The sequence below is a fragment of the Pan paniscus genome, chromosome 15, assembly GCF_029289425.2.
Source record: "Pan paniscus chromosome 15, NHGRI_mPanPan1-v2.0_pri, whole genome shotgun sequence".
Classification (NCBI taxonomy): Eukaryota; Metazoa; Chordata; class Mammalia; order Primates; family Hominidae; genus Pan; species Pan paniscus.
The window spans coordinates 93,636,758-93,659,543 of record NC_073264.2 but is presented as its reverse complement, the minus strand read 5'-3'; the positions used below and the strand labels follow the sequence as shown (position 1 = coordinate 93,659,543).

Genomic DNA, 22,786 nt, shown 5'->3' with positions numbered 1-22,786 from the left:
TTCTGCTCTGTTTCCATCTATTACCAACCATTGTCATTAAAAAGCTGCGACCCTTATCCTTTTTGAAGTTTATTTTTTCTTAATTATGCAAATAGAAATGGCTTCAAATGGCTGTTATTCCAGTGTATAGAATTCTTTCAAAAATACAAGTATGTGTGTGTCTATTAAAACGTGAATAGAAGCTGTATTTAGGGAAAGACAACTTGTGCTCATTTATTTTATTGACAGTGTACAGATTTTGATATATTGCATTACAATACTGACTGCTAGATTTCTTAGAAAGGTTTAGTTTAGATTTGCTGTAGATTTTTTTCTTCACAATAAAAATAAACTCATGCCAGTGTTCAGTAACCAATAATATCAATTCATTCAAATTTAATGACAGTTTTATTAAACTAAGAATCTCATGTCACAGAGCATTCACAGTGCAGGAGGTCACAGTCATTGAAAAAATAAATAGCGGGATAAATATACTCATTATTTACAACTTTTCAACTCGATGATCCTGCTTTGCCCATTAGAGAGAGAATGAACAAAGATGGTGGTGTTCAGCTCAGCGTGCCAGAACGATCTTGGGGTGACTTGAACAATGTGTGAATAGCCCCAGAAGTTCTTCGTTTTAGTTGTTTTTAAGGAGGTTCTTTCAGGACACAAGAGTCCTCTGATTCCATCTACCCGCTATTTGGTAGGTTCCCTCAGAAACCACACCCAGCCTGCATCCCCTTGGGCTTTGTGGATCTGCCTGGCCTCTCCTGGCTCGGCCCCTTCCTTAGCAACTCCTGTATCTACCCCTGGGCCTGGCTGCATCTGGCTGACAGCCTTTTTCCTCTCTAGGTAATCAAAGCTCTCTTTGTGCTCAGACACCAGCAACTATTCCCTGCTGGCGGCTGCTGGGCAGGAGACACAGGCAGAGGCGCCCTGCCAGGGAGTATGTGCTCTGAAATGGAGACTCAGCCTCACAGACCAGCAACCCCCACTGTGGAGCTCCCCAAGAGTTGGCCACAGTGGCTCAGCCACAGTTCTGTCCGCAGGGTCTCCAGGTCCCCCAGGTCCAAGCCTCGTGCAGGAAGCTCAAGGAAGCAGACAGTGTGGTCATGGGGTCTGCAGCTTAGAGGGCAGGGATGAAAAGTGAGGGCAGAGATGCCCAGTGGCCAGAAAAAACTCACAAGAACAACTTATTTGGAAAAACAGAGCTGCCTTGTTCACACTCCAGTCATTTTTCAGGAGGGGAAAAGTCCTCTCTTCTTCCATTGAAAGAGGACTGCGCGTCTGTCCTGAATGGACTTGGGAAATTCTGTGTAGAGAATTCTGGAGTGACAGCAAAGAAGGCTCTGTTGTTTGGGACATTCCCTTTAGGCACAAAGGTAGATCACACCAAACCATGCATCTAGAAACCAAAAGCTGCACATTCCCTCTCTTGATAGCTTAAAACATTTGTTTTCCAGTGATGGGGTGATGAGGGTACTGACTCTCTGCAGGATTAAGAATTTTATTGGCCTGGCCCGTGGACAAGTCCCAACCAACATGTTGCATAAGAAGCAACTGCTTGGCCGGGCGCGGTGGCTCACGCTTGTAATCCAGCACTTCGGGAGGCCGAGGCAGGAGGATCACTTGAGGCCAGGAGTTCAAGACCTACCTGGGCAACACAGCGAGATCCTGTCTCTAAAAAAAAAATGAAAACAAATTAGCTGTATGTAGTGGCATGTGCCTGTAGTCCTACCTACTTTTCAGGAGGATCACTTGAGCCTAGGAGTTTGAGGCTTTCGTGAGCTGTGATCGAGCCACTGCACTCCAGCCTGGGCAACAGAGTGAGGCCCTTTCTCAAAAAGAAAAAAAAAAAGCAACTGTTTGAATTCTAGCAACAGTGGGAACAGGTGTGGCTTAAGCCAGCATTTGTCACTGGGGTTATAACTAAGAAGCAGCCAATTCCCAGACCTGTAAATCCAAGGGATAGAAAAGCCACACAGCCAAGGGCTTGGCTTTCCCACAGGCACTCTGTGGATTTTCAGCTCTCAGAGATGCCACCCGTGGCCCTCAAATCCTGGTACCAGGGTATCCCAGCAGCAGACATGTTCCTAGACTAGACGAGAGTATACTGTCAGCCCTGTTAAGAAGCAGGAGGAAGATTCATAACTTTGACAACTGGACACTGACACCGTGAGATTGAATAAAGAGCCTTAGAAACATGCAGGTGAAAGACAACTCGTGCCCCTGGCAGTGTGTGCTTGTGAATGTTTGAGGATTTAACAGAGACTATGGCACCTGGGAGCCATTTGTCATTGAAAAGTTAGGAGGTTTAAAACCCCCATAAAATAACCAAAGCCCTAAAACCTCTCAGCTGGCTTCCCTGGAAAGATAGCTCCACCCTGGTTGCAGAACAGGAGGGAAAAGCCTCTTCTCCTGATTCCAGGTGGGCACCCATTTCCTTGCGCTGGGAGCACAGTGACAGGCTGGACACCCTCCCATTAGCTACCCGGCCTAAAGCTCAGCACAAAACTAGTGTCCCAATTGAGTTTTCTTTATCAACAAGCAAACACAGCAACCTAAATCAAAATGCCTTTTTTTTGGCCAGGTGCGGTGGCTCACGCCTGTAATCTCAGCACTCTGGGAGGCCCAGGCGGGCGGATCACTTGAGGTCAGGAGTTCGAAACCAGCCTGGTCAGCATGGTGAAACTCCTTCTCCACTAAAAATCCAAAAATTAGCTGGGCATGGTGGCGCACGCCTGTAGTCCCAGCTACCAGAGAGGCTGAGGTGGGAGAATCACTTGAACCCAGGAGGTGGAGGTTGCAACCAGCCAACATGGCGCCACTGCACTGAGTCTAGGCGATAGAGCGAGACCCTGTCTCAAAAAAAAAAAAAAAAGCCTTTTTAAAACCTGTACCCTATGGATATGCCCTTTGGGGAACAGCTCTTTGCAGCAAGGCGAAGGGGCCCCCCACACAAGCCGGGCTGGTAAAGGCTGTGGCTCAAAGCGAACAGCAGAATCCCGTGTTCTCTGTCCTGTGGCACAGGCCTAGAGAAAGACCCCATCACTCTTGTTCCCATATAACTGACACAGTGGGGAAGCTTTTCCCAAAGGACAGGAAGGGCCCCTCTCCATGCTTTGAGAAGCCCCAAGGGAGGCTTCGTGCTTGAGGGGCTCACAGGATCAGCTACAGAGACCAGGAAATCCTTCGGGTGCACACACATAAAGAGAGCAAGCGCAGCGCTTCAGGCCCGGGGTAGATGGGGGTTGACGGACTTACTGCCACCCAAGAGCTGCCCACAGAGCATTTTCAGAAATTTCTAGAAGTTTCTATGGGCACGGTGTGCTGAAAGGAGGACCACCTCACGTGCCCCACGTACTCCTGCTAACTGCCCCCAGGGGAGGATGGTTCCCATGGAAATCACGTCTGGAGGGCATTAGAGAGACCATGAATATTTAGAGCATGGCATTTGGGTACAATCTCCTGAGGATTTTCACTCTAACAGGTAAGTTCTTTGTTTATTTGAGCCACACGCATTTGCTGAGAGTGGATCACAGGGACAGCACAGCCACCTTTTTCCAGCCAGGGAGGAGCATGGCCCAGAAGGAAAGGAAAGATGGGGATGTGAGACAAAAGACCAACCCCTCCCCCAAGGACCCATTCACCCAGGGCAGAAAGGTCTCTGCTTCTCAACTGCTGAATCCCAGGGGGAAAGTTACAAAGTGTGGCAACAGAACCTTCCCTGTTCCAGTTTCCTAAGCCCCACTCGCCCGTCCCCCATGGAGGGAAGGCGCGGAAGGCAGCCTCAGCCGCTGGCGCTGGGATTCATTCGCTCTTGCTCTTTCCCAGGGGGGATGAACTCTGATCCTCTCCTGTCCCTCTCCTGTCCCTGTCCACTCCAGCTTTAAGGAGGGAGAGGGGCCCCAGGATTCAGAGAGGAGAAAGGACAGGCAGAAAGATGGGTATCCAGCAATGACACCCCCCACACCCTTCCCAAAATCCCAGTCTGCTTGGGGAGTCCGGGTTCTCTGAGAGATGGGCTCCTGCTGATGCGATTAGGCTTGCAAATCCCCATTAACAGGGAAGAGCAGGTGGAAGAAACCTGGACCCTGGGCCGCCCAAGAACGGCCTTTGGTCAGGGTCTGTAGGACTGCAGGGTCTGTAGGACTGCCCTTGGGTGATAGACACACCCCACCTGGTCAGGGAAGCTTGGTGCATTATCAGCTGCTTGGGTCTGTTAAGGCAGGGGACCGACAGGGGCAAAAGAAAGAAACAGTCCTAACAGGTGAGGGGTAAGGAGCAGGTGAAAATTCACAAGGGCAGGCTGGGCGTGGTGGCTCACACCTGTAATCCCAGCACTTTGGGAAACCGAGGTGGGTGGATCACCTGAGGTCAGGAGTTTGAGACCAGCCTGGCCAACATGGTGAAAACCCGTCTCTACTAAAAATACAAAAATTAGCTGGGTGTGGTGGCGCACGCCTGTAATCCTCAGGAGGCTGAGGCACAAGAATTGCTTGAACCTGGGAGGCGGAGGTTGCAGTGAGCCAAGATGGCACCACTGCACTCCAGCCTGGGTGACACAGCGAGATGCTGTCTCAAAAAAAAAAGAAAAGAAAATTCATAAGGGCAGCCAGCTCTGTGCATAAGGAGGAGACACAAGTGACAAGAGGAAGAGGCATGGAGGCCAGCAGACTGTGGGTAACAGGAAGGATGGGGTGGGTAAGGCGAGGACTGTGTCCTGCCCATGGTGCCCTTAATCACCAGTCTCTCATTGCAGCTGACCCAGAACCTTCCTCCAGGGCCAGGTTTTCAAGATACTGGACACCTTCCACCCTAACCACGCTTGACCTGGTGAGGCAAAATTCCAAACCAGAAGTCCACAGGAACCACCTGCTCCTGTGTCTATAGGCATTTTCCATCTGAGTGCAATGGTTTTTTTTTTCTTTTCTGCCCCCAATGAGAAGAGCTAAATTCATTTTTTTAAATTGCCTATTTCTGTAGCAGAGTAATTATCCCATGCTAATGAGCTTTGGGAATAAAATAAAGTAATCCTGCGTAGTGATGAAAGCGTAATTTAAAAATGAAAGCCTAATTAATCATGCAATTCTTTAAACTTGTGATGGAAAAATATTTAGTTAAAAAAGAGAATTTTCCACCTACAGTGTACATATAGTTTTCTAGATTTAATAAATGCATAGATCCTTTAAAGGAAGTTACATTGGCACATTAAAGTCAAAAGAAAATTAGCCAAGAGGAGCATATTACATATTAAAAAACATTATTTTAGTTTCTAACTGCAACTTTAGAGACTAAGAGTATTCATTTAGAATCTCAAATGGGTTCTGCTGAGGAAGAGGAGGGTAATTAGGATACGTGTGCTCTGAAAGCTACACAAGGCTTCAGAGAATTGAAAACCAGCAGGGACGCCATCAGGGGCCACGTGGCCTGTGCCTTGTCATAGCTAAAAATAATTTTTGGTCCTTTTTTCAAGATAAAATAGATGCATTGGATAGGGACAGATATTAGGAAATGACCTGAGGAACCCAGGAGTCAATGATATATTGATGAGGTTTTGACTCAAACAGTAAGAACCAACCAGGAGGGTAAAGTCATACCCACACTCACTCCCCAAGTGTGGCCAACTTACAGAGGCTGGCCTGGGAGGGGTGATGGACTGGTGCTTGGCCTCCCTTCTGCTATGACTGGCCATTGAACTAGAGACCCTTGACCTCTCCAAGACACTACTTTCTGTTAAGTGGGGAGAATAATCCCTACATACATCACAGAGCAGTTTGGAGAATCAAAACAGAGACAGAAGCACTTTGGAACCTGGATGAGCCTGTAAGATCGGAGGAACCAGGAGAACTTGGCTATTAAGGTGACAGAGTGGTCCCGAGGGTTCTGGAATCCCTGCAGCTAAAGTTTATACTGGTGAATCTACAGGGTCCCTGCCTTCCCTCTTTGCTGATTTCTTAGGAAAATCACCCTCGTCCTCAAGTTGAAGACCACTGAGCCCAATTTCTAGGTAAAAAAACAAAAAGAGAAGCCTGAACTTGGTGTAGCTACGATACTAATACTGATGTGAATCCCAAATAGAAGCCTGGTGGTGGGGGTGAGGTCCTGTCGCAGGCTCATGCAACAGGCAACTTCAGGGACACAAGCACGAACACTTCCTCCTTTTGAAACTCAGGAGGCCCTAAAGAGCACAGTCAGAAATTCCAACCAGGGTCACGATCTTTGAGTCTCAGAAAGGGAGTAGCTACTGGATTTAAACTCATCACCAAGTTTAAAGTGATGTCTGGTGAATCACAAAAAAATGTTCTTTCCTCTTACATCATCATGGGTAGTTCCCATACATTCATCCGTGCAAAATATCTCAATATTCAAAGTGCATCAAATCGGATAGACTTTTGCAATAGAAATATTAAAAAAATAAAAAACCTCTCTATAAAATTAATTGTGCTTTCTTTTTAGAAATCATAAACCATAAATGGTTTGTATTCATAAATCTTTTAAATATATATTTGAGAGCTATCAAGTGGTCGAAGATTATTTTATATTTTTCTATCTAGTTTTGAGGCAGCCTCCCATTCTTGGCCTGCCATGTGTAGAAACTACGTGGTTCCAGAAGCTTAGCTCTAAATATTCTAAATTCTGATTTTCACACTTGCCTTCAGCTAACCAGAAAGCAGTTTGTTGTTTTTCAGGCAATCTCTTCTCGTCATTAACCAGCACTTCTGACACACTCAGTTCAGTTCAGCAGGCTATGAAATTTGTTGGGCATATAAATAACTGGAACTTTCAACAGGGTGGTTTTGAAACTAGAGCATTAACCAATAAATGACAAACCCACAAGGACAGTGCATTGTGTCACATAGAAGATCTGGAAAGTACAGCTGTAAACTATAATCTCCAGTCTCTGAGTTAGCACCTTTCCACGTTAGTCTCTTACCTTTTTCCCTATTCCAAACCAAACACCTCAGTGCCAATGCAAGATGGCGTACAGAGGATTTGTGTCTTTACGATCATTACTTTTTTGGTGTGTATCATGATCCTTTCATATGGAATGATAATTTTCAAGTATGATGACCTATATGATGTTTCATTTTTTAATATTTCATTGCTTATTCTCTGAATGCATCAATAAAAGTGAGAAGAATATTCACTCATTTTCTCTCTTCCACAGAAAAAAATTATTTTCATTCTTCCAGTTTTTCCAGGAAAAGGGGTAGAATGTCTGCCATCATGGGCCCTAAACCCCAACAGGTTGAGGTCTTGCCCCTTCCAAACTGTGGGTGCTTCCAGCAAAAGTCAGAGGCTCCCAGGAGCACATGCTGCCTAAGGAACCACCTCTGGGCTGGAGGTGACACTTGAGAACAACATTCCTATTTTGCACCTGCCCTATGAGATCTCGTGCTCACAAATGACCTCAATTCTGAGGCTGCCTGCAGAACAGAAAGACAAACTGCATGCAGAAGTCCTTCTGACTAAAGTGTGCAGGAGAGATGAGATGCTTGGCACATCTCCGTGGTTGGCAGCTCAGGGGTCTTTGAAGCTGCTCAGATAATGGCCCCCAAATCCAGCCTTGCAGGGGCGGAACTCCAAGGAGGAGGAGGATGCCCAGCAGCCTGGCCTGTGGCCAGACAAAGACCACGATGGCTCTTCCTTCCAGTGTGTGAAAGAACGGACAGTGGCTGCCTATGCAGGAGAGACCTGTGGTGGGGGAAGGAGGGGAGAGGAGGACGCCAGTGTCACAGGGTGTCCAGATCAGCTCCCAGGGGCTGCGACTCAGCGCTAATCGTCTTCCCGGCACATCGGCAAGTTGACGAAGGTAAAGACGTTAAACTCTATCATTATGGAGAAGCACAAGAAGATGGCGTAGAGAACCAGCACGTAGACACCCAGCTTCCGGTCCAGTCGCCACTTGTTTAGGTGGATGCCGAGGACCTGGGAGGACAGAGTTTGGGAACTGGGCTTGCAGGGCAAAGAAATACATGAGGCATTTCTACTGGAAAGCGACACCTATGTGGCGAAACCTAGAACATTCTGCAGAATGTGGGCAAGTGTAGCGGGGTGCTGCAGTTTGATCCTCAGTTTGACCAGAATAAGCCCTAGAGGGCTTAGACTTGCCCCATGAAAGGGCGAGTCTCTGTCCTAGCCGCATTGACTCAGGGACACACAGCAGCCGCCCTCATGGGACCGGCCCTCCCCAGGCAGGCACGTCACTTCCTCCCGGCTGGTCGTAGGCATGTGGTCCTCCTTGCCCAGGCCTTCTCTAGAGACAGACGGGGGCTTTAGCTGGATGAACCCTGTGCTTCAGAGCGTGGCACCATGGTCTTTTCCCTTGTCTCCTTAGCACAATTTCCAAGGCTCCTATGGACCCCTGGCTGGGCAAATCTTTCTCTCTCTCTCTCTCTCTGTGTGTGTGTGTGTGTGTGTGTGTGTGTGTGTGTGTGTGTGTGTGTGTGTGTGTGTTTGGGGTAGAGGGTTAAAGCACAGAATTATCTTACATTCCTCCCTGATCCTTCTACCTTTCCTTCCACTGCCTTCCTCCTTGTCCCTCGATCAAGGCTTCCTGGGGCTGGATCCCAGGAACCTCACTGGAGCACTGCGAGTAAAAAGTCAGAGTTCCCTAAGGACAGACCAACCTGGGTTCAAATCCTAGCTTTGCCATTGCCCAATTCTGTGACCTTGGGAAAGTTAACCCCTGAGCCCCGATTTCTTCTGCAATGGGAATGATAGCACCTCCCTCATCAGGTGGTTTTAAGGATAGAATAAAGTGACGCTGAAGTCAAGTTCTCAGCACAGACCTGGACATGTAGGGTAGGGAGGCCTCAATTATTCCGACGTGCCATCCTGAGGGATGTCATGCCTCCCATTTGTCAGCTCAGATGCGCAGGGGAGGATCTCTCTCCTACTGGCACTAGAGAGGAACTGGACCAGGCAGCAAGAAAGGAAATGCAATTCACTTCCTCTGGGGACTTCTTATGTACTCAGCAAAAGCACAGCGAGAGTGCCAATGCTCTTGGCGAAGACTGGACTTGGGTGTGTCTATGAACGTCTACATTTTCTTGCCTTTATCCTTCACTACCAAGGGAAGTGACAGGGGTGTACAGAGTCACGTAAGTGACGAGGCGGAATCAGATGAAATCAAGTATGCATGAGGCATCTGTTTTGGAATCGTAAAGACTCACGGTGAGAGCGACAGAGCCCAGCAACAGGACCACGGAATAGACCAGCCCCCGGCTGTTGATCTTCACCTGGAAAATCAAACACACGTGCCCTGAATCTCTTGACTGCTCAGAGCCAATCCATCCAGAAATCCCAGCATGCCTGGGCCCAATGCATTCCCTCATCAGGAAAACACAGGTGTTTACAGCTGACCACATGGTCGTGGAGGGTCAGGAAAATATGGATTCAAGTCACGACCCTGCTCATCTGAGACGGCCTGGGATGGGGAGAGGCACGCCAGCGGGCTGAGGTGAGGAGTGGAAGTGTAGACATCTCTAAGGTGCTCTAGAAGCCGCCATGGAAAATGGGTGTCTGAGTGCCAAGGAGAGGAGGAGGTCGTCTCCTAGAGCCTCTGGCTGGAACTGGGCCAACGCCACTATCCTTCTGGGTAAAACACATCTGTTAAAGGTGAGAGGAACTTACTGTTGATCCGTAATTAACAACCATGGTCTGCAGGCCCCACGGTACACCGAGTCCTACCAGGATGTCAAACACGTTGCTTCCTATGGTGTTGGAGACTGCCATGTCCCCAAGGCCTGCAGGGGACAACAACACATTTATTTTATAAGAGCAGGTCACCAGAAGCCTGTATTCTTTCTCCTAACTGTTCTATCAGTGCCATTCCTTGGAAAGGAATTCCTTCTGCAAGGACCTTACATTTCTAAACCTTTTCATAAGGCCTCAGATCCATGCCCTTCCTGAAGCCTGAAGGGGACTATTATGGGTTGACTGTGACCCTCCAAATTCATATGTTGAAGTTCTAACCCTCAGTACCTAAGAATGTGGCTTTATTTGGAGATAGGGTCTTTATAGAAGTAACAGGTTAAAATGAGGTCGTTAGGGTCTTAATCCAATATGACTGGATTTTTTCTTCACAATAAAAATAAACTCATGCCAGTGTTCAGTAACCAATAATATCAATTCATTCAAATTTAATGACAGTTTTATTAAACGAAGAATCTCATGTCACAGAGCATTCACAGTGCAGGAGTGCTTTTTCACAGTTATTGAAAAAATAAATAGCGGGATAAATATACTCATTATTTACAATTTTTCAACTCGATGATCCTGCTTTGCCCGTTAGAGAGAGAATGAACAAAGATGGTGGTGTTCAGCTCAGCGTGCCAGAACGATCTTGGGGTGACTTGAACAATGTGTGAACAGCCCTAGAAGTTCTTGGTTTTAGTTGTTTTTAAGGAGGTTCTTTCAGGACACAAGAGTCCTTATAAAAAGGAGAAAACTGGACACACAGGGAGAACCTGGGCAAAGATGAAGACAGCCAAGGACAGAGAGGCAAGAGGGGCCTGGGACAGATTCTCCTTCAGGCTTCTGGCCTCCGGAACCACGAGACAATACACTTCCGTTGTTTACGGCACCCCGTTTGTGGGAACGACAGCCTAGCAGATGCATGCGGGCCCTTCATGATCTCTCCTGCCAGGCTCGTCAGCTGATGTTCTATGAGGACTCCCGGCCACTGCGCCTCACTTCATGTTCCCAGCTACCCTGGGCTGGAGGCCGGAGTGGGGCATAACCTCACGTGACAGAAGATGAAACTGAGGCTTGGGATGTGCCCAAGGGCACGGTTTGCAGGCGGCCCAAGGTCCCCTGGTACAACATCCTTTTTACCAAGCCTTGAAGCATATTTGGGAACCAGGCAACAGCACCCACGACCCTGCCTGGGAATCACAGGATATCGGATTGTATGCTCTGGTAGTTTCTGAAGGGTGAGCTCTCTTTCCCCAACCAGGCTAGAAGCACATCAGAGGCTGGGGCCCATGTCCTCGTCCTTCCCCTTCCTGTCCAGCTGTCCAGTATCCAGCTAGCCACACAATCAGGAAGTTAGTAACTGGAGAGGCATATAATTAAGAAAGCAAACTTTTATAAGTAAGACTCGTACTGGCTGGAATCTGCCCTAACCCGGCCACTTGGCCATACTTCCACACCACTGTCCTAACCTGGCACACATACACACGTTTTTGGAATGAACAAACCTGAAACGCACATGCCTAGAACCACAACATTGCTTTGGTAGCTGGCACATACGGCAGGCAACTCAGATCGGCACCCACACAGGTGGCCCATCTCTGTTCGACTGCCAGCCCGCCCATGTTGCATAGCTAGGTCACCTCCTCCTCCCCTGCTTGTTGCTGTCATCTGTTGACCCCTTACACTCCTCCTCCCAGCCTGCCCCAGGCACTTTTCTGAGTGACTTCAAAATCTCTTAGCTTAGTCCTGTTAGGAGTGGCGTCTCTGGGAACCTGGACTTCTGGTCTGTCAGTGTCCGGTAAGATGCAGGAACACGCAGCAACTGTTGTGGCCCAGTTAGTTGCACCTGGTGAAGAGGCAGGCACTCCAGCAGGTCAGGAGGGTAGGAAGGTGCCTGAGTTTGCAGAGGAGGGGATGAGCGGGTCTCAGGTTTGGTGGACTTCCCGCTCTGCACAAACGGGGCTGCCGGCAGCTGTGTGAGCCTTTGAGGACTTCTAGGGCAGTGCGACTCAAATTTTAGTGAGAACAGGAATCACCTGGGGGTCTTGTGAAAATGCAGATTCTGATTCAGTGGGTCTGGGGCACGGCTTGGGAGTCTGCATTTCTCATCAGCTCCCAGGTCAAGCCGATGCTCGGGGATAGGACCATGCTATGTGCTGCGGGCCTGGGGGAGGCCAGGATATGGTGCCTCTGGTTAGAGCACGTGCTGCACAGCCTCCTGGTTTGTACAGCAGGCTCTGAACAGGGGTTCCTGGATCTTTTGTCATCAGGAAGCTATTTTTTTTTTCTTTTTGAGACGAAGTCTCCGTCTGTCGCCTAGGCTGGAGTGCAGTGGTTCACTGCAACATCTGCCTCCTGGGTTCAAGCAATTCTCCTGCCTCAGCCTCCCAAGTAGCTGGGATTACAGGTGTGCACCACCATGCCTGGCTAATTTTTTTTATTTTTAGTAGAGACGGGGTTTCACCATGTTGGCCAGGCTGGTCTCAAACTCCTGACCTCAGGTGATCCGCCCACCTCGACCTCCCAAAGTGCTGGGATTACAGGCATGAGCCACCGCGCCCAGCCAGGAAGCTATTTTTAACCATGTTTGTTGGAGTCCCTGTCAATCATATCAATGTTACCCTGAGGACAATTACGCAACCCCCGCCCCTGGCCTCACCCTTCCTCAGTTTCTGTACTTCCACATTTCACTGTAGCCACTCTGAGATGATGTGCTGCTTCAGAGCCCCATCTGTCCCTTGGTCCTAACAGAGACCCTTTGTTGATCTTACTGGGACACTCCCCACTCCTGCAAGCCCTTAAACTTCCAGCATCCTAACGCCCCTCCCTAGCCTGAACTCCAGGGCCAGTTGTTTAAACTGCACATTTCCTTGTCCCTTGACCTTCCACTGTGTCCACCCAGCTGACTCTGGCTAGGGATGAACTTGTCATCTGTGCACCGCCGGCGCCGGCATGACTGAATCCCACCAAGTTCATGTCGCTGAACATCGGCCAGGGCCCCGGTGCTCACCAGCTTTCCTTGTACTCACTGTACTGGGCTGAGTACCCTGCCCCCATTCATGTCCATCTGGAACCTGTGAATGTGACTTTATTTGGAAATAGGGTCTCTGAGGATGTACTCAAATTAAGGTAAGGTCATACTAAATTAGGGTGAGTTCTAATCTGATGACTGGTCTCCTTATAGGAAGGAGGAAGTCTGCGGGGTGCAGTGGCTCATGCCTGTAATCCCAGCACTTTGGGAGGCTGAGACAGGTGGATCACTTGAGGTCAGGAGTTTGAGACCAGCCTGGCCAACATGGTGAAACCTTGTCTCTACTAAAAATACAAAAATTAGCTGGGTGTGGTGGCATGTGCCTGTAGTCCTGGCTACGCGGAAGGGTGAGGCAGGAGAACTGCTTGAACCCAGGGGGCAGAGGCTGCAGTAAGCCGAGATCACGCCACTGTACTCCAGCCTGGGTGACAGAGTGAGACTCCATCACAAAAAAAAAAAAAAAGAGGAAGAAGAAGGAGGAGGAGGAGGAGAAGGATGGAAGGAAGGAAGGAAGGGGAGGAGGAGGAAAAGGAGGAGGAGGGAGAGGAGGAGGAGGAGGAGCAGGAGGAGGAAGTCGACGCAGACATACCAAGGGAGGAATGCGGTGTGAAGGCAGAGGCAGAGATTGGAGTGATGCAGCTACACGCCAGGGAGACCCAAGGATTGCGTGACCACTGGAAGCTAGGAAGGGGCAAGGAAGGGTCCTCCCCTAGAGCCTTCAAGCGACCATGGCCCTGCTGACACCTGACTTTCAGACTTCTAGCTGCCAGAGCTGTGAGACAATGAACTTCTGTCATTTTAAGGCACCCCATTGTGGCACTTTGTTATGACTCCCCTAGGAAACTAACACGCTCACATCAAAGGTCACTCAGTTAAATTCCATTCCTCCCTCAGCTGCTGTCCCTAACTGTCCCCATTCGCTGTCAGGGCCCTGCCGACCAGCAAACGTACTCCCACTCTTCCTTTCCCCTCATCTCGTGGTTTCTTAGGCGCAACTCACTAACCAACCAATCAACCCTTTATCTTGGAGGAATAACACGTCCTGTCTCTCTTCCCAAAGCCAACCTCTCTCTTTGGGCACTGTTCTCTTCTCCTGTCTCCTGTGAGATTTTACGCCATTATTCACCCATCCCCATCCCTATACTTTCAAACTCTGCTGTGAGGAAGATCTGTGGATGTCCATGCTGGGATGCTACCTGGCTAGCAGAAAAGGAGAAGTCAGTAAAACCAGCACTTGTTACAGCTCTTTTGTTCCACCATCAAAGCTCATACACTCACGCCTTGTGTTGCTCAGCCCATGCCATGTAGTAAGCCCAAAACGAAAACCACCAAACAAACCAAAACATTATACACGTTCTAGAGGTCAGAAGAAGAATGGGGGAGTTGGATGTATAGAATGCCAGTGCTTTGCCTTTCTGGGACCAGAATGTTTCTTGTTATTAGCTCATTTGCTGTATAAAGTCTGGGCTTGGCCTCTGTTCAATCTCACATTGACTGCTGACCTCAGAACATTTTTGTTTTTATACAACCACACTAGCAAAAGCTTCTAGATAGAGCTCTGGAGGAGTTCATCTTGGTAGCATTCTCTCTGTGGATGGAATCTAATAAATGATGCTTTCTAGATGTCGCATTTTTTCTCCATAGCAGGACTTGACAACTGCCAGTCATAAGAGCCACAACTTGGTCAACTGTAAGTCAGGCAGGGACGAGGACACAGTGGCCTGCACTGCATGACTATGAGGGCTGGGGCATAATCCATACCTTGTCTCGCCACAATTAAGCTGGCCATGCAGTCTGGAACACTTGTCCCTGCTGCCAGGAAAGTAATGCCCATGATGACATCCGGGATCCCAAGTGTGTATCCGATAATAGTCACCTGCAGAATGTGGGGTGGAGACATGAACTCTCAACCAACAGTGTGTGGACTAAAGAAATATTCCTAGTATTAGAGACACTGTAAGCGTAGGAAACAGTTATTTTAGAATTACTGGGGCTGCCTCTTTTAAAACAAAACAAAACAAAAAAAACCCCCACTGAACTATGAGGCTAAGAAGCCAAAGGATGGAAGGATGGAAGGAAGGAAGGTCTTGAGTGTGCACATACCATCCAGAGTGCTCAGGACCAGGGATGCCACATGAACCCTGCTTTACCCTGGACTCCATGCCCAGGCCCTCTGAGCCCTCCGACACTCAGGCTTCAGACCGGGAAGCAGATTCAAGTCCAGGACCCTGGCGGCTGGTCTTGGCTCTGCCCTGACTGTCTGTGTGACTTTACAGAAGTCATTTCTTCTCTTTGGTCCTCAGTTTCCCCAACTGCACAAGTGTTCTGGGGAAATGGACAATCCATTTCCAAGGCCTCTCCCTTTTGACACTGATATTCAAGAATCATTCTTCCAAAGCCTTGGGGGTGAGAGATGTATTAATAAAAGGTGGAGGTACAGGGGATGGACAGGTGGGGCTTCACTGCTTGCTGGAGCCTCACCAGGACATAGTGAAAGTAAGCGCAGGGTGCTGAGGTGGGCACATCTTGCATAGGCAGAGATCAAGGCTAACGTGGACACTGCCTTCTTTATAGACTTTTACTGTCAAGGCCATTCTACTCCCCCAGAATGAGGCTATTTGAAGTTCAAACCCATAGGTAAGAGTGCCCCAGCAAAGTGGTTCCTGTGACCCCATGACCCTGGTTTAAGAAACAAGGGTGGGGTTTATACATCAAGGTGGTGGGGGTTGGAGTATCCTGTCTCACTGAAAATTAGCAGAACTGATTTAATCATATGGTTATTTTCTGTAACTAGAGAAGAATTTCACATATTCATTAATTTGATTTTCCTGATTCTCTCACCCACTCAAATGTCATGAAATACTTTTTTTTTTTTACTTGTAATGTTGTTTTGGAAATACACTTCAGTAAGAGAAATCGCTGGATCCTTTCTTTAAAATGTAAGATGAACTGGCCTTTAATTTTATTCAGAAAAATTAAAAATTGCAAATCCAATTCACTTAAGGCACGGTTTTCTTTATCTCTGATTGTCATCTTTTTCTAGGGAGTTTTTTTTTTTTTTTTCTTCTGAGACAGGATCTTGCTCTGCTCCATAGCCCAGGCTGGAGTGCAGTGGATTGACCATGGCTCACTGTGGCCTCAACCTCTCGGGTTTAAGCAATCCTCCCACTTCAGCCTCCTGAGTAGCTGCAACTACAGGTGCATGCCACCACGCCTGGCTAATTTTTTTAATTTTTTGTAGACACAGGGTCTCACTATGTTGCCCAGGCTGGTCTTGAACTCCTGGGCTCAAGTGATCCTCCTGCCTTGGCCTCCCGAAGTGCTGGGATTACAGGTGTGAGCCACCACACCCAGTCTCTAGGGAGTTTAGATAGTAACTAATTCCAAATCTTCTTCCCCATCCCCCATATGGAGTGGGCTGTGGGGACTTTAATCTTCATCATGGAAGCATGGAAATAGCACTGCTGCATCTCATGGTGAAAATGGCTAATATTTACTGTCATGAGCAACCAGCCATGCTGCAAACTCAAATCACAATGCTTGAACAAGATGAAGTAAGATTAGGTTGAAATTGGGTATAATGTACACAACACTAATTCAACACAAGAAGGGCACTATAAGAAATCACACTACTCAGCGGCCAAACTGTGTATTATTCAGCAACGCTCATGATCATCTGACTGTTACCAGGTAATCACCCTTAATTGGCTGTTGGTTTCAATAAGCGGCTAACGACTGGATGCTTCTGACACAGTCTAACCAAACTGTTTTGGGCTGGGAGTAGGGTGTGAAAGGGAGTGGTCAGGAGGGACATGAATGAGGTCCTGGGGGACTTGAATGTTCAAGTGTCCCCATGTCCCCCATTCAGCTGAACCAAGGCCAGGGTGTTCCAAGTGTGAGTGCCTGGGGCTGGGGCAGATGCTGGGGTCCTGGAGGCTTGGAGTGGTTCTGCCTCTCCTGAGTTACATGACTTGTTTCATTCACTGAAACACAATCACAGAGTCCATCCTGAGCTTCTTTTTGGGATACAGAGCTCTAAGCCAGTACCAGGAGTCACAGAGTCCGTCCTGAGCTTCCTTTTGGGATACAGAGCTCTAAGCAGGTACCAGAAGAAAGGGAGAAAGGGAACAGGCTGGGGGCAGCGACTTCCACCAGCTGGTGTCTTGGGGAGGCTCTGCCACAGGGACAGGAGGGCTGCTGCATGAGTAAGGACACTCACAGAGGTTGCGGCAGGTCTCTGATCAGCCTGAGGAAGCATCTGAGGTGAGGGAGCCGGCCAAAGGGTGGGATTTCAGGAAAGCACAGGCAAAATGGCTCCCATACACTGTTTAGAATTCCAGTAATGCTCTGGGAGAGATGGGGGAAGGCGTGATTGGGTTGGGGGGAGGGAAGAGACAGGATTGGCCAAGTGCCTAGAATGTGCTGGGCTCTCTTTTCATTCTCCCAATGGCCTTGTAAGAGAGTGATGATCACGCCCACTTCATAGAGGGAGTCACCAGCTTCCGTGGTTTGCAAGAGGTAGGACTAGGATTCAGCGCTGTTCTCATGTGATCCAGGAACCTTTGTTCCCCACCAAACGACACGGTTTCTCTGGAGTTAAGGGAAAGGTGGCCCCTGGGCCAGCATGGAACGTTTACTGGCCCTGCTGTCTCTCATGTCAAGATCGCTTGCCTTCTCTGCTGCTGGTGTCAGGCATTAGGAGGAGAATAAAGGGACTCGATGTTAACCACTAGGGTGTAAGGGGCTGAGAGTGAGTTTCACAATCAACAGAACTGCAGCCATGCTGGAACTGCTTCCCCTCTCTTTGCTCCTGGGAATGAGGAGGAGAAGAAGGGACCCCATTAGGTGGTATACAGAGAGTGGGGAAGGAGGCTCCTGTGTGGCCTGACCCAGCCCAGCCCAGCTGATGAAAGGTTTATATGGGGACTTGTCCTGTATGGCCATAGGAGCTTATGAGGAGCTACACCAATGCCTCTCTGCCTGCAAAACTCCCATCCAACGAAATCTGAAAAGTCCAGTAGCAAACTGAGAGGCAGCTTATGGTAGTAGTTGAGATCATGGGCTTAGGAGATCAATACCTGGGTCCTAATCCTAACTCTAGCACTCACTAACTGTGTAACCTTGGGGAAATTACTCAATTTCTCTATGCCTCGATTTCCCCCATTCGTTAGATGGAGATAATAGCACCCATCCCATGGGGCTGTTATGAGGATAAGAAAGAGTTTATATGAAGTGCTTAAACCAGCACCAGCACATCGGTGGGGGGAGGAGCATTCCTGGGCAGGAGCAAGGAACAAGCTGCCTTGTGTTCAACCTCATCTCCCTTGACTCCAGTCTCCTTCCTTCGCATTCCCTTAGGACCCTGGAAACCAAGGGGGCTTGGTGATCATCCACCTGTCATATTGCTCTGCCTGTAACACCAGAACAGTGTGATTTAGGCTGCCTGTGCAAAGGTTGGTCCCCTTCCCTCACACTCGAAGGCAGGCACTGTGCTGTGTCTCTGCATTCCGGGTACCTGACACAGAGTCATGCACCTCATTCAAACCCTTTTCTACTGAGAAATACGCTGTGGTCAGTGAGGCCAGTGACTCGCCCAAAGGTGGCACAGCAGTACCTGTGGTTAGCCTTGAACCCAGCTCTCCACCTCTCCCTGGCTGTGCACACAGTCCACCCCCTGCTCCCCCCACTCACCAGCCACACCATGATGTAGGAGAACACAGCGATCCACAGCGTGGCGGTGATGAAGGTAACCATGAAGAACTTCTCCCAGCGGGGCTTGCTGCAGTTGGGAATGGTGACGCACAGGAGGAAGATGAGGGGCCAGGTGAACACCCACTTGACCTTGTCCCCTCTGGCCTCTGCAGGGTGAAGGGGCAGAGTGAGAAAGGAGGGGGAGAGAAAGACACTGGGTAACACACCTGCCAGTCTACCTGTCGATTTAGTCTTCAAGCTAAATAAGAGAATGCCACCGATGTGACTCTAGGCAACTGACCTTGCAGAATCACAGAACTCCATAATGTCACCCTGGAAGTGGCAAGACAATTCAGTAAGTGTTTGTTGCTTGAATAACTTAAGTCATTCCAAATCCTTCATTTGACAGGATAAGGAAAGTGAGGCCGAGGGGGAACAGACTCACCCAGAGGAGCTGGAATGGGGATGTGAGTTATGGTTGGGCTTTGGAGACAGACAGCCCTGGGCTGGAAGTCAAAGGACCTTGAGAATCCCAACTCTACTTCCTCCTCTGACAATAATAGCTTAGATGTAACAACAACAGGGCAGCAATAATCAACACATCCAGCATTTGCCATGTGCTGCAGGCACGGTGCTAAGTGCTTTGCATCTTATTGGTTTCCTCATCTGTTAAATGAGAAAGTTATCTCCTTCTTGGTTGTTGCAAGAATGATGTGACAGAGTGTACATAAAACACCCAGCACACGGGGCCTGGCACACAGCAGGTGCTTTGGAAATCTCAGCTCCTTTGTCCCAAGGTCATGTGGTCAAGACTGGTGCAAGACTAAATGTGTGCCCTGGCTGCAGTCCAGATCTCACTGGCTCCTACCAAGGGAATCCAGAAACAATTCAATGGAGGAAAAGAGGCCTCATTAGCCATTGAGTGTAAGCATAGTTTCCTTAATAAGCCACTGAATATAGGTGTGCACAAGCAGGTTAAAAACTGGCCTGCTCATCAATGAAATGGTGGAGGAAGGACTTCTGCAATTTTTATTTTTTGTAGAAGCATTGAGAACAACAGCAAAAAATTGTCAGAATCAACATTTTCAGAGCTCCAGAATTAACCTAAGGTTTGCAGCAATCCAGGGAATGTCTATTTAAAAAAATCAGTTGGACCTTAGTAAGAACAGTGAACTCTGTGGAGTTTTAACTTTCCCTATTTTTTATTCCTTCTTGCCAGGTCTGGAGTAGTCTTGAAATCCAGCAGCATGCAACCACATTGAAAAACAGCAGGCTAGCAGCCACAAGAGGGGGCAGAACAAGGTTGGAGGACCTCCCAAGTTCATTCCCACAGAATTGTTATTATTTGACCTGTCTGGTGGTTTCTCAGAAGACTCCACTTTCAAGGCTGTCTTTATTTTACCAGAATCTGAGCTTACCCAGTGTGAATAGCTTTTTACTTGGAGGTGTTTGTCAAAAACAATTAGAGGCAATTATTAAATCATGTTGCTGGAAGTGGCAGATGACAGCTGGGACAAACAATAGGTTAACCAAAAAGTATAAAAGGAAAAGCTGGGGAATGAGACATCCACAGTGGGCTTTGAAAAGCTCCTAGATATCTCTGGGAATCTAACAGACCATGAGCATGCACAGGGCTGTGCCCAGGGTTCTTCACATGCTCAGGAAAGACTCGAGACTGCTGTAAGCTTTCATCTCTGCCTAACTTTGAGGCTCTGAGCAAATAAGAAGGAAAGGCTACTATAGAGTTGTGAACTACCCGCCTGAGTGTTGGAGGCATGCCCCAAAACACATACAGAGTCCCTTGGCAAAGACTGGGAGAACGATTGGATCCAGGAACCTAGGGAATTCTCTGTCTAATCATTAGCTGACCTCTAGGCTAACCTAGCAGAGACTTCAGTGGCCACACACAACAAAGAATATGAATTTTACAGAATTAGTTTAGAAAAGTCATTAAACAAGCAACAATAATAAAGAGTAACAACCACAAACCCTAGAACAGCAGATAATCTCCTGTTCTCCAACCACAATGGAACAGAATTAGAAACCAATAACAGAAGGAAAACTGGAAAATTCACCAATACATGGGAAATGAAATAACATACTCCTAAATAAAGGGTCAAAGAAGAAAGCACAAAAAAATTAGAAAATACTTTGAGATGAATCAAAAAAATGTAACATACTAAAGCTTATGGGATATAGTGAAAACAGTACTTAGGAATGCATAGCTGTAAAATACCTATATTAAAAAAGGGAAAGAACTCAAATCAATGTCCAAACCTTTCTCCTTAAGAAAGATAAAAGAAGAAAAGAAAATGAAGTCCAAAGAAAGCAGAAGGAAGGAAAAGAATCAAGGTTAGAGTGAAAATAAATGAAATAGAAAATAAAAAAAATACAAAGAATCAAAGAAATTGAAAGTTGCCTCTTTGAAAAGATCAATAAAATTGACAAACCTTTAGCTAGACTGACCAAGAAAAAAAGAGAGAAGATTCAAATTACTAAAATCAGGAATAAAACAGGGACATCACTATGAACATTACAAAAATAAAACAAACTATTAGGGAATACTACGAAGAATCCTAACAGACAAAATTCTGCAAAGGTACAAACTACCAAAACTGACTCAGAAAGGAACAGAAAATCTGAATAGATTTAAAACAAGATTGAAACAGCAATTTAAAATTTTCCCTTAAAGTAAAACCAGGACCAGATGGCTTCATGGTGACTTCTACCAAATGTTTAAAGAAGAATTAACATGACTCCTTCTCAAACTCTTTCAAAAAATAGAACAGTAGGGAGCACTTCCCAATTTATTCTATGAAGCCAGTATTACTTCGATACCAAACGCAGACAAAGACATCAAGAGTAAAGAAAACTACAGACCAATATCCCTTCTGAATATTGATGCAAAAATCCTTAACAAAATTCTAGCAAACTGGAATCCAGTAACATATAGATAGGATTATACACCACCACCAAGTGGGATTTATCCCAGGAATGAAAGCTTGATTTAACATATACAATTCAATCAGTGTAAAACATTACATTAATAGAATAAAGGATAAAACTACACAATCCTCTAAACTGCCACAGAAAAGACATTTGACAAAATTCAACACTCTTTCTTGATGGAAACACTCAACAAACTAGGAACTGAGGGAACCTTCTCAACTGGATAAAGGGCATCTATGGAAAACCCACAGCTAGCACTTGTACTTAACGATTAAGATTGAAAGCTATTGCAACCCTCCCCTCCCCACCTCACTGCAAAATCAGAAACAAGATGAAGATGTCTGCTCTTACTCCTTCAACACTGAACTAGAGATTATAGCCAAGAAAATTAGGCAAGAAAAATAAATAAAAGTGATTCAGATTGGAAAGGAAGAAGTAAAACTATCCCTATTTGTAGATGACATGATCTTGTATATAGAAAACTCTAAGGAATCCATAAAAACCTATTAGAACTAATAAACAAGTTCAGCCAATTTGTAAGATATGTAATAAATTTACAAAATTCAGTTGTGTTTTTCTACATTAACAATCCAAAAATAAAATTAAGAAAACAATTCCATGTACAATGCCATCAAAAAATTTAAAAACCTAACATTTATGCAACAAAAGTAGTAGAGAATTTGTATGCTGAAAACTACCAAACATCATTGGAAGAAATTAAAGAAGACCTAAATAAATGAGAAGAAATCCTGTTTATGAATCGGAAGGCTTAAAATGGTTAAGACGGTAATATTCCCCAAACTTACGTATACATTCAATGCAATCCCTATCAAAATCCCAGGTAGCTGAGCAGAAATTGACAAGCTGAGCCTAAAATTCATATGAAAATATAAGGAACCCCCAAATAGCCAAAACAGTCTTGGGAAAAAAAAACAAAGCTGGGAAATTTACACACTGTGATTTTAAAACTTAGGACAAAGCTACAGTAATCAGGAGAGACTGCTACTGGAAGAATGGAATAAAATTATGAGTCCAGAAATAAACCCAGATATTTAAGGGTTTATTTATGGACTCGACATTTACTGGCATAAGAATGGAATAAAATTTTGAGTCCACAAATAAACCCAGGCATTTAATATCTTGATATTTGACAAGAGTATCAAGACAATTCAATAGGAAAACAATAATCTTTTCAACAAATGGTGCAGAGACAGCTGGATACCCATAGGCAAAAGAATGAAACTGGTGCTCTGTCTTATACCATACACAAAAATTGAATTAAAAAATGATTAAGACCTAAATATAAGAGCTACAACTATAAAATAACATGAGCACAACTCTTTATGACCTTGGATTGGGCAATGATTTCTTAAATGACACCAAAATCACAAGCAACAAAAGAATAAGTAAATTATATTTTATCACAGTTAA

General features: G+C 46.6%; 1 protein-coding gene across 5 annotated transcripts in view; it reads right to left on the bottom strand.

Annotated features, from left to right (window-relative positions):
* Positions 1–368: 368 nt before the first annotated feature.
* SLC24A4 (solute carrier family 24 member 4) overlaps positions 369–22,786 on the bottom strand; it is a 178,829-nt gene continuing 156,411 nt past the window's right edge. For all 5 annotated transcript variants that reach the window (XM_034938033.3, XM_034938034.3, XM_003832780.6 and 2 more), the window contains 5 exons: positions 18,407–18,573; positions 14,477–14,591; positions 9,622–9,734; positions 9,162–9,227; positions 369–7,914 (listed from right to left, as the gene is read on the bottom strand). In XM_034938033.3, the coding sequence (XP_034793924.1) occupies positions 7,762–7,914; positions 9,162–9,227; positions 9,622–9,734; positions 14,477–14,591; positions 18,407–18,573 (614 nt within the window). In that variant the 3' untranslated portion in view covers positions 369–7,761. The remainder of the gene's footprint in view (positions 7,915–9,161; positions 9,228–9,621; positions 9,735–14,476; positions 14,592–18,406; positions 18,574–22,786) is intronic.